The 12,279-nt window shown below is 47.1% G+C and overlaps 1 protein-coding gene across 8 annotated transcripts in view; it reads left to right on the top strand.

The window, feature by feature from the left end:
- Positions 1–12,279, top strand: part of NUP214 (nucleoporin 214) — a 94,409-nt gene that overhangs the window by 39,937 nt on the left and 42,193 nt on the right. For all 8 annotated transcript variants that reach the window (XM_047098203.1, XM_047098197.1, XM_047098202.1 and 5 more), the window contains exons 22-24: positions 3,532–3,792; positions 4,910–5,071; positions 7,482–7,581. In XM_047098203.1, coding sequence (XP_046954159.1) covers positions 3,532–3,792; positions 4,910–5,071; positions 7,482–7,581 — 523 coding nt within the window. The remainder of the gene's footprint in view (positions 1–3,531; positions 3,793–4,909; positions 5,072–7,481; positions 7,582–12,279) is intronic.

Raw genomic sequence — 12,279 nt, 5'->3', positions numbered from 1 at the left:
TCTAGGTAGTAAAGGGGCGCCTGGGTGGCTCAGTCAGTGAAGCATCCGACTTCGGCTGAGGTCCGGATCTCACGGTCTGTGAGTTCGAGCCCCGCGTCGGGCTCTGTGCTGACAGCTTGGAGCCTGGAGCCTGCTTCAGATTCTGTGTCTCCCTCTCTCTCTGCCCCTCCCCTGCTCACGCTGGGTGTCTCTCTCTGTCTCTGTCTCTCTCTCTCTCTCAAAAATAAACAAATGTAAAAAATATATGTATATACACATATGTATATATATGTGTATAGTAGGCTTGCTGGCCCCATGATTTCTGTTGTACCTGATTCAACTCTGCCCTTGTGATGAGAAAGCAGCTATACGCAGTATACAAACGAATGGGCTTGTCTGTGTTTCGATAAAACTTTATTTATAAAAACAGGTAGCTGCCTCATGGTCTTAGTTTGCTGACCTGTGATCTAGAATGCTTTGGCTCTTGCTTTCCATTTCCATATTAATATTGGAATTGTCTTGCTAAATTCTGTATCCCTCAACTCTAGAAGAAAAGTTGAGATTTTGATTGGGATTGCATAAAATCTCTAGACTGACTTGAGAGAATTGATGTTTGTACAGTGTTGATCTTTCAGTTCCTAAACATGGTGTGTGTTTAGTGGGGTCTTTAATTTCTCAGTGTTTTCTTCATGACAGACATACACATCTTTTATTGGATTTATTCATAGAGTTTCATATTTTTGATGTTCTTATGGGTTTTTTTCATTAAATTTCATTTTATGTTTTATGTTAGATGTGATAATAGAAATATATTGGATTTTTTTATGTTTGATTTTGTATCCAGCAGCCTAGCTAAACTCATTTATTCAAATAATGTCTGTGGCTATTACTTGGACTTTCTATGGGAATAGTTATAGTCTCCATAGATACACTTTTGTTTCTACTTTCTTGTTCCTTTATTTTTTCTTTCCTTATTTCATTGGCTAGGATGGTCAGTGCAGAGTCCATTAAAGTGGTGAGTGGGCATCCTTGTCTTGAGCTCAAAGGGGACACTTTCTGCATGTTCCCCATGAGATGGGACGTTTGCATCTACCGATAATGATTTTAGTCTTTCTTTTTTTCTCTTGATATGGCATTCTGCCTTTTCTAATCTGAGTTGGAGTTTAAGCAGAAAAAGATTCTTTAGGTTTCAATGGGCCCCTTTTCTCATGCCAGGAGGTAGCTGCATCCTTGAGCCCAGGCAGGGAGCGGCTCACATCAGCTATGAGGACAGCACCGCTGGGAGACTGGGCCTTCCAGCCTCCTGGCCTCTGCGAGTGAGCATAGCCCTTGTATGTCTCATCCAGTGGCTCTCTCTCCATCCAAGGTCAGCGAATGGCCTCCCGATGATGAAGGAGGAAACTGCGAGGTCTCCCGGGTTATATCAGACCTTGGGAGTTACGTAGTAATGTCAGTCTCTCTCTCTATCCAGTTCTTGAAGGCAGTGGATGTGAATCGTCTTTTGTTGCTATTACCTCTCGGGAACCAAGATTTTAGAGAACTCTTTTAGAGCACGGTGGCCCTGAGAAAATGTGAGGTTGTATTTTTTTTCTGCACACACTGTTACAAATTACCACGGATTTGGTGGCTGAAAGCACCACCTTTAGCGGCTGAAAGCATCACAGATGTGTGGGGCAGAAGTCCAGGCACAGAGGGGCTCAACTGTGTCCTCTGCTCGGGGCTCCCGGGCGGAAGTCAAGATGGTGGCTGGGCTGGGCTCTTGCCTGGAGGTTCTGGGGAAGAGTCCGCTTTTAAGCTCATTCCACTTGCTGGCAGAATTCAGTTCCTTGCAGCTGTAGGACTGAGGTCCGTGTTTCTTTGCCATGTGCTCCCAGCCCCTTCATCTGCAAGCCAGCGAGAGCACGGTCTTCTTATGCCTCAGCTCTCTGACTTCCTCTGCCTTTAAATGCTTGTGAGATTTTACATTGGACTCACCTGGATGATCCAGGCTAGCCTTCCTATTTTAAGACCCACTGATAAGTAACCTTAATTATGTCTGCAGCATCCCTTTGCCGTCTGATGCAGCATAACCTTATGGGTGTGGAACCAGGGGCAAAGGTCATGGGGTCACAGTTCTCCCTCACACAGGGTTCAGTCTTATGTGATATTGTTTAGAATGTGGTCAAGTTTTTTATTTATTTTGAGAGAGACAGAGACGGCACAGTGGGGGAGAGAGGGAGAGAGAGAATCCCAGGCGGGCTCCACGCTGCCACCACAGAGCCCGATGCCGGGCCTGAACCCACGAAGAAGCCGTGAGGTCATGACCTGATCTGAAACCAAGATTCGGGTCCTTAACTGACTGAGCCGCCCAGGCACCCCAGCCTTTCTAAGCATTAGTTATAAAGTCCAATCATAGCAATTTTTACTTTCTAGGGTAGTTATTAGGATTAAAGGGGATAATTTATATAGATCCCTTTCACGGCACCTGCACCAAGTACGGTCTCGGGGAAATACGCACTGCAGTTTTACTAGCAGTGCTGGTGGTTTGGGATGGTATTTCTGAGTGACCCTGTTGCAGAAGTACGTGCACGAGAATACTCTGGCAAAGTGCTGTCCGGTAGAACTTTCATCGAACAGAGAAATATTCTATATTTGTGCACTCCAGTATGGTAGCCACACGTAGTTGTTGCGTGGCTGGTGAAGCTGACAACTCGAAATTTTCATTAAATTACTTTCAATTATTTTTGTCTCACCTAGTCCCATTTGGCTCACGGCCACCAAATCGACGAGTGCAGCAGTCCCAGCAGGTAGCGATGGTTTTCGGTTGTTTTTGCTTATTGCGACAAAATCTTGCGGAGTGATGGGCCTGTAAGGCAGGAAGTCAGTAGATGTTAGCAACGGTCTTAAACAACTTGCGAAAGGGCTGGGTCTTTTGTTTGGTGTATGGTTTTTCTAGTATACAGGAAGTAATAATGTATTCCAAAACGGCAGGAAGCCTTCCTTCATCGCTTAACAGAAGGAAAAAAAGAAAGAGCGGGAAAAGTCAGGATTAATTTCAGTGACTTTTTTTTTTTTTTTTTTTTTTTTTTGTAAACCTAATTGATTCAAAAGAAGCAGTTGATGGTTGGGCATGTTGGAGGCACCGGGACTGAGGACATTCAGTCTTCCCAGTTCGTGCGACGCCTGTTCTTAAGTTTGTTGTTGCAAAGTGACTCTTTGGTGGACGCTTGTCTGGTAATTTCCTTGGTTTGTTGTCATTCTGCCTGTGAGAGCTTCTGGTGGGGACTCGAGGTCTCCTGCATTTGCATTTATTTCGTCTCTTACTTCACATTTTTTGTTGTTGTTTGTTCGACACTCAAAGTGTTCCCGTCCTACGCAGCTCGGGTTTTCAAAGCTTCATTTGAGCAAAGACCCAAAATCATATGTGTTCACCTTCCACCACGGCTTCTTCCACTTAAAATAAGTCATCGCTAAAGTGTTTTTAAATTGGATAGTTCTCCGTCGACAGTGAAAGTAACATAGCTCTCAGACTCGCTTGAACCGTCTCTCTTGTGTTTGTTTCGGGCTTCGTAGCCAGCCTGTCTCGGTCAGCCTTCCTGTCGCAGAGATACTATGAAGACTTGGACGAAGCCAGCTCCACGTCGTCCGTGTCCCAGTCTTTGGAGAGCGAAGACACGCGGGCGTCCTGTAAGGACGAAGACGCGGCGGTGCAGGCCCCTCGGCACGCGCCTGTGGTTCGCACCCCTTCCATCCAGCCCGGCGTCTTGCCGCAGGCAGCGCCTTTTGCCAAATCTCACCTGATTCATGGTTCGCCCGGCGTGATGGGAACTTCAGGTAAGTAAGCGGTGAGATCCCTGTCAGGTTTGTGTCCGGTGGAGGAACCGTGCCACTGTCACCCCTGTAAGTCCAGTCCGGCCCATCTCCGCTAGTGTTTCAGAAATGAGAAGACAAATTCAAAGGAGGTGGGTCCCCTTGAAAGAGGTAGGAAGGAGGGACCCCACCGGGCTCACACTGACACAGCTTCCCTGTTGAGTCTAGCTTGTGTTTCTAAAATAGGTGTTGGAGCGGCCGGCTGGCTCAGTTGGTGGAATGAGCAACTCTTGATCTCGGGGTCGGGGGTTCAAGCCCATGTTGGGTGTAGAGATTATGTATAAACATGCATAAAAACAACAACAGCAAAAACGGTCGTTTCAGGTGTAAGAGGAGGAGGCTGTCTGCCTCACTCTAAAGCCACATCTCCGTAACTCATGCCTTTCAAATCCTGGCTCGTTTCAGCTCATTATTTTAGCCATATTCTGCCCTGGACCTTGCCAGCTGCCATGCTTGCCCCAGCATTGGCTCACAGAGGTGACCACTATTGGACTGTCACACCTTCCGTTCCAGAGTGTCAGGATTTCACACTGAAGTGAAATTGAGAGGGAACACTCGTGAGCAGGGCAGAGGGAGGGAGAGAGCGAGCGAGCTTAAGCAGGCTGCATGTTCAGTACGAAGCCCGGCACAGGGCTCGATCTCACAACCATGAGATCACGACCTGAGCCAAAATCAAGAGGCAGCCACTCAACCGACTGAGCGGCCGAGCACCCCACACTGAAGTGACTTCTAACAGGGAACAAGCACTTACCGATCGGGAGGTGCTGGAATGGAGAGATTTTTATGAGAGGAGAGCGAGGCCTTGACCTCTGTTGGCCGGTAAGTTCTGTCTCGGTCTGTATCAGAGGAGATGCTTGTGTCAAGTGCTGTAGCTGGCAGAGTCAAGCAGGCACACAGCACGCGGCACGTTTGGAGCTTCGAGGCGCCAGCCTGGGAGTTTATCGGTACTTTCGTGTGTTTATGCCGAAGCATCTTTAACCTTCGCGTTTTCCCTGCGACCTCACACTGGGGGATTTGCCGTCTCCACTTCTGTGCACTCCTCCCTGACCCACTCTCTCGCTTGGGTTTCTTTTTCCTTCAGTGTCTACGTCTACCAGCAAACTTACTCCTCAAGGGGCCGATAGCACGATGCTTGCAACAAAAACCGTGAAACACGGCGCACCTGGTCCTTCCCACCCCATCTCGGCTCCCCAGGCGGCCGCCGCTGCAGCGCTGAGACGGCAGATGGCCAGTCAGGCCCCAGGTAACACGGCTGCCCTGCACTTTGCGGAGACTGACCGGGAGCCTCGGCAGTCACCGGCAGGCACGGCGGGTCCCGGGCAACAGCCGGCTCTCTCTGCTGCCCTTGAGAAGACAGGCCCGTTGGGACAGCCTCCTCACCCCCGCCCCTTTCTGGGGAGAGGGTTCCAAGAAGGCAGAGACTAGATCCGACGCTTTTTTCATTTTGGGGGGAGGTATTAGACCCGCCGCATTCAGTCGAGTGGTTTTCTGATGAAGTTGTTGATCCCTGCTTTTGAACAGTGTCTGCTTTAAGCCATTAAAAATTGCCTGATAGTGTCGGGGCGCCTGGGTGGCGCAGTCGGTTAAGCATCCGACTTCAGCCAGGTCACGATCTCGCGGTCTGTGGGTTCGAGCCCCGCGTCGGGCTCTGGGCTGATGGCTCAGAGCCTGGAGCCTGTTTCCGATTCTGTGTCTCCCTCTCTCTCTGCCCCTCCCCCGTTCATGCTCTGTCTCTCTCTGTCCCAAAAATAAATAAACGTTGAAAAAAAAAATTAAAAAAAAAAAATTGCCTGATAGTGTCATAAGGATCCCAGCCCCCCCTGGGAGGTGAGTCTTCGTGCGCCCGTTTTGCTTCTGAGTGATGTCAGGTGAGAGAGGTGACGGTTACCCAGCCAGTAAGTTCCAGGACCCAGACTCCACCCCTGTGCTCTTTCTGTTGCGGTACGGCGTTTTCTTAAAGACGGCTGGGTTAGCCTTTACAGACGGAAAGTCTAGCGAACTAATCATAATCAGCGCTTGCACTTTGTCAATGCTTTGCGGCTACCCAGAATCTTCTGTGTTAGGGTTTCTAAGTAGTTGGCCTTGAGCGCGTCAGTTACCACTAATCAGTTTGTACAAGCCACTGGTTCTCAAGTGGAGGCTCTTCTCACCCCGCATTCCTCACCAGCAGTTGGCGGTGCTGCTGGCCTCTAGCGGGTGGAGGTCAGGAATGCCACAAAAGACCTTACAGTGCACAGGACACCCCCACAACAGAGGATTACCCAGGCCCGAAATGTCAATACTGCTGAAGTCGAGAAACTCCGCCATAAAGCAAGTGTTTTTGTGTTAGTTGAAGGAAATTGGTTGTGGATTTTAGCACTGCTTGGAACACGTATCCCTTTGGACAGTTCTTTTTAGAAGACTAAAAGGACATAGTGGTCTGATTATGACAAAAAAGGATTACCATTGTACAGTGATGAAAGCGTTCTAAGAAAAGTTCCAATATTAAAACCCTTATTAAAGCTCCTAAAGCAGGTATGAAAGCACACAAACAAGGTAGCTTTCTAAGGTACCTTTGGGCCTTCAGAACAAATAGAATCCTCTGATGTTTTCTTTAAATGTTACTCGGAACGTGCAGAATCTTGGTCGGCATTGCGCTGAGTAGGCCCCAGATCAAGCCGACTGAGTTGATGATTTATAAACTTAAAATCGGCCAGAATGTAGGGTTGTTCCACTCAGCGGGAGAGTGGAACAAACATTTTGGAAGCAAACATTTCTGAGGTGTAGGCACGTTTGGATGTGAAAGGTGACATGTGTGTGGGCTCAGGCAGGACGAGCCTGGTCGCTTCCCTGCAGGAGGGAATGACAGCAGGCCATCACAGGCCCGCCGTCCTACCTCGGCCACAGCCTTCCACTGTGCCAGAAATGTCCATAGAGGAGACCCGGGAGCTTTGCTCGGGCCGTCTTGGTAGTTACTTAGAAAACGTTAGTGTTTCGGAATGCAGTTTTAAACCCTAAGGCAAAAAAAGATGTGAATGCAGTTTTAAACCCTAAGGCAAAAAAAGATGTGAAAGCTGACCTGCCTCGTAGGTATAAGAAGGTGTCCCTCCTGTTGCCATTCGGTTAGTTCAGGCTCTTGGCCTTTCCCCCAACCATTCTTGCCCGAGCTCCGTCTTACTCATGCGTCTGCCTCACTAAGCCGTGAGATCCTTTAGAGAAGAAACTAGGTTTTGGACATTTTTTGTATTCCCAGCACCTAAAAGAATCTGGTGACGCCCATGCGAAAGAATGGGTGGGTGGGCGGGTGGGTGGCAGAAATCCTCAACCTGAACACCGCTCTTACTCTCTTACGCTCCTACTCTCTCTGCCCCTTTTCAGGACGAGCCAACAATGTGGCAGGTGCCACAGCTCCACCCTTTAAAAGCTGGCCAGGGTTCTTTTTCCCTAAAATAGTACGTCTGATTAAATTGCGCAGAGCCTCATCCCATAATCTTTGTGAATGGAGTAGGCCGGCCGTCCCATTGATCACAGAGCTGCAGAACTACCCAGAGTAGATTTCCTTTACGTAATAAGATTACTGCTTGAATTCATGTCCTGGTTGTGCGTTTATATATGGCTGGAATTTTTGATCCTGTACGGCAATTAACATGCCCCTCTCCTCTCTCTTTAAATAGCTGTAAGTACTTTGACTGAATCAACTCTGAAGAATGTCCCTCAAGTGGTAAACGTGCAGGAACTGAAGAACAATCCTGGAGCCCCCTCTGCGGCGATGGGGTAGGTGACTGCTCTCCAGTATGTCGCAGCCCACTGAGCTCTTCCATAATAGCGAGGAACTGCCTGCAGGGGGCAGCAGTGCTGCTGGCACGCAGACTCGGCCGGCAGAGCCTTAGGTTCTCTTAGGTTAGATCTCTAGTCCACCGCACCCTCTCCCGGGCATAGGGAAGAATTGAGGGGCATGTCTTCAGTCTGAACGTAGGGATGGTGAAGACCAGCATCGTTCAGGGAGTTGGTATCCGGTGATTCGTCCAGCAGCAGGATGAACAGCCGCGGGCCCCGTGTTTTTTCCACATGGGGCCCGCTCTCTGCCACCCCCGCGGAGCAGGTCTGCTCACTGCTCTGTTTTGGCCTTATCGAGTGGCCCTGTTTTGCTGGTCCGCTGGCCTTCCCTTGATTCCACGTTGGTCCATGTATCAACCCCGCCCGTTCCAGGGATTTCTTAGTTATCTCAGGGCTGTACTGACAGCCAAAAACAAGCCTACCCACTCTCCTATCTTGTAGTGACCTTGACGCTTTGGTATGCTGTTTATACCCAGATGGCATTTGTGGTTGTTGTGAACTTCCCAAGGGAAAGAACTGTGCATTCGAGTTTGGGAATTATAGCCAGATTCCTCGTGTAGGGAAGGCGGAGAAAAGCCACCAAAAGGCAGAATATTGCATAAGGCAGGAAAATCCAGCTTAACGGTGAAAGCAGTATGGTCTGGTGTTTCTGAGATACTTCAGCCGTTAACCACGGAGAAGCACCTCTTCGTGATTTCACTTAACCTTCTTAACCTTTGTTTCCCTCGAATGGTTCGTCTGAGCAGATCTTTGATAAGGGCTGGGTCGGAGGAGCAGTTCTCAGTGTGCCCTCTTCTCTGACTTGAGAAAAATAGACCAAAAAAACTCAGAAGGAATCTTGAAGAAATTTTCTCTTCCTTCCCTACAGGACTGGGCTCCAGTACAGTTGTTTAGCTTGCAGGCCCCGCCTGGCACTAGTTCCTTTTGGTGACCATTTGTTGAGTACTAGGTTAACTCTAAGCATAATTGATACGCAAAACCGCCTCTCCCAGTAAAGTTGAAAGAGTTAGAAGAAGGCTGGGATGGCTAGAGGCCTGGCAGGAGGCAGAGTACCAAGACAGGGTGGGGGCGGGGGGGCCTAACATGGTGGGATTGCTGGTTTGTTGGTTTGTTTTTACCAAAACACCCCTGACACGTCATTTCTTTCAGGAATTTTGGCGTTTGTTTATGTCTTTCAACGAATGCTTCGTTAAATGCTTAATACTCCGTTCTAGGTGCTGGGGATAAAGCGTTTAAACAAAGCAGGCAAAAGACAACCAACCGCTTCTGCCCTGGTCACGGAGAGACGAACAATAAGGGAAATGAGTAAGACAGGAAGTATTTAAGATGGTGACAGGTGTGACAGAGGACCCTAAAGTAGGGAAGGGATTTAAGGAGGTCCTCCGGGTACGGGCTACCGTTTCAAAGAGGCTGGCCAAAGAAGGTGCCTCTCCTCCATGGCTCATGACTAAAGTATCTCAGAAACACCAGACCCTGTTTGCTTGCCCCGTGAAGCTGCATCTTCCTGTCGTACGTAAAATTAGGCCTTCCCATGGCTTTTGACACTTGACATTTGAGTAAAGTCCGAAAGGTCAGAGAGCAGGCCTCGTGAATATCTTAGGGAAGAAAGCTCCAAGCACAGGGCCTGTAGCAGGGGCGAGTCTGACCGGTTGAGGACAGCCAGGAGGCCGCCGGTGGCCGGAGCGGGAGAGAGGGCCCGGGGAGAGGAGGTCAGGGAGTTGGGTGTGGATTCCCGTATCCGGTAATATCTAGTGAACCTCGGTCAGGACCTGGCTGCTGACCGTTGGATGCTTTGGGGTAGGTGTGTGACCTGATCTGATTTGTTTTGTTTTTTAACTTTAGCAAAATATGTTAAATTGAGGCACGATTTATATATAGTAAAATTCACCTTTTTTTAGTAGAAAAGTCTGTGAGCTTTAATAAATAGTTGTGATGACCCGTGGTTTCAGCAGGAAGCTTCTGGTTCTTTTTTTATTTTTAATGTTTATTTGGTTTTGAGAGAGGGAGACAGAACACAAGCAGGGAAGGGAGAGGGAGACATAGGGCTGTCAGCACAGAGCCCGACACAGGGCCCAAACCCACGAACTGCGAGATCATGACCTGAGCCAAAGTTGGATGCTTAACCGACTGAACCACCCAGGCGCCCCGATCCTTTGCCCATTTTTAAAATGGATTGTTTGTTTCCCATTCTTCAGGTGACCTTTCACTTTCTTGATAGTGTCCTTTGGAACACAAAAGTTTTAATTTTGGTGAAGTTCAGTTTATTTTTTTATTTTTTTCTGCCTCTGCTTTGGGTATTGTAATCGTATTTAAGAAACCCTTGCCCAGTCAAAGGTCACAAAGGTTTACACCTATGTTTTCTTCTAAATGTTTTAGATTTAGCTCTTACGTTTAGGTCTTTGATCCTTTGTGACCTAATTTTTGTAAATAGTGTGACATTGGGTTCCAACCGCATTCTTCGGCAAGTGGATATCCAGTTGTCCCAGTACCATTTGTTGGAAAGACACCCCCCCCCCCCCCGATTAAATTGTCTTGGTGTTAAGTAAGCGTCAAGATTCATTTTACTTAGCTTTTACTTTTTTTTATTTTTAAGTTTACTTATTTTGAGAGAGAGAGAGAGTGGGGGGCGGATGGGCACAGATAGAGGGAGAGAGAGAGAATCCCATGAAGGCTCCATGCTGTCAGTGCAGAGCCCAACACAGGGCTTGAACTTACGAACCACGAGATACGACCTGAGCTGAAACCAAGAGTCGGACGTTTAACCAACTGAGCCACCCAGGCACCCAATCTGTTCTAATTGGAGTGCATAGACCATTTACATTCAATGTGATTATATCATGTTGGGTTTTTTTTTTTTTAATGTTTCTTTTTCAGAGAGAGAGAGAGAGAGAGAGACAGAGCATGAGTGGGGGGGGGGGGGTGCAGAGAGAGAGGGAGACACAGAATCTGAAGCAGGCTCCGGGCTCCGAGGTGTCAACACAGAGCCCGACGCAGGGCTCGAACTCACGAACCTCAGGATCATGACCTGAGCCAAAGTCGGACGCCCAACTGACTGAGCCACCCAGGCCCCCCTATATCATGTTGGGTTTAAATCAACATAATGCTGTTTGGTTTCTATTTGTCTCATCTTTTCTTTGTTCCATTATTCTTCTTTTTCTGCAGCTTCTTTTGGGTTGAATATTTTTTATGATTTCTTTTATCTTTTTCGTTGGTTTATCAGTTATAACACTGTGTGTTAACTTTGGGATTGCATTATGGTTACAGTGCACATCTTTAACTTACCCCAGTCTGTCTCCAAGTGACACCGTACCACTAAGGTATCACATAAGAATCTTAGAGCAGTATTCTTCAATTTCTGCCCTGCCCACCTTTGCAATATCGTCATTGTTTGTACATTTTCCTTCTACCTGCGTTATCAATTCCATGATATGTTGTTATAAATAGTTGATTATGTTTTAAATTGATTTTTTTAATATTTACTTAACTTTTGAGAGACAGAGAGAGGGAGAGAGAGAGAGGGAGTGAGCAGGGGAGGGGGAGAAAGAAAAGGGGAGAGAGGGAATCCCAAGATCCCAAGCAGACTCTGGGCTGACAGTGCGGCTCAAGGCGGAGCTCAGACTCAGGATGCGTGAGATCATGACCCGAGCAGAAATCAAGAGGCAGACGTTTAACCGTTGAACTGAGCCACCCAGACACCGCTAAAGAGATCCAAAGAAGAAAAAAAACCTCTTTTGCTTACATGGGTGGTTTTATCATTTCCGGTGTCCTTCATTTCTTTGTTTGGGTTTCCTTCTGCTTGAAGGGCTTCCTCTGACATTTCTTCAGGCGTAGATCTGAATTCTCTCAGCTCTTATGTGTCTGCCAAAGGCTTTATTTCACCTTTGTTTTTAAAAGATCTTTTCACCAAGAATTCTGGGTTGACAGTTTTTTCTTTCACTGACTTAAAGATGTTGCCCCACTTTAAAAATAACTGTAGTAATGACCATAACCTTTAAAAAACTGATCCTCAAGGTTTTTCTCATTATAAATACTCATTGTAGACATTATGAAAACCAGATAGAAAAATTAAAATCTTTATTCTATTTACTTATTCATCTTTATTGTGTGAAAATTTTGTTTCTTAAAGTAAAGTTGGAATACATGCTGCTTTGTAACTTCCTGTTTCAGCTTCGTCATGAAACTTAGTTGTGGACATTTTCCACGTCCTTATAAATTCGTAACAGAATCCTGTGTTTACATTTAACATAGATCTTTTTCAGAACTCTAATGCAGCTCCAATTTACATTATGTAAGTTATTTGACATCTGGACATTCAAGAACCGCAGTTTGAGTTAGAAGACCTTTAATGATATCTTGGATAATATCTGAGTCTTCAGGGACATAAAATTGGCCAATAGGGGACAACAGTCGGCAGTCACAATCTTCACTGCCAAACATAAGAAACTCCTAAAAATGAACCGATAGCTCTTTTCTCCCCCCTTCCACTGATTGACATTGGGGATGCTCATCTTCTGTTGTTATCAGGAATCCTATTGGACACATTGATCATTTTGCACACTTGAGCAGCTGTATCTGTAGGATAAATTCTCCAGTGCAGGACTGCTGGGGCCAAGGAGGCATCTGTGTGCTTGGATA

Source organism: Lynx rufus, unplaced genomic scaffold, assembly GCF_022079265.1.
Source record: "Lynx rufus isolate CCGP_SWC_20201006 ecotype Redwood Valley unplaced genomic scaffold, mLynRuf1.p SCAF_44, whole genome shotgun sequence".
Lineage (NCBI taxonomy): Eukaryota > Metazoa > Chordata > Mammalia > Carnivora > Felidae > Lynx > Lynx rufus.
The sequence above is the reverse complement of the archived record's forward strand: the minus strand, read 5'-3'. Positions and strand labels throughout refer to the sequence as shown.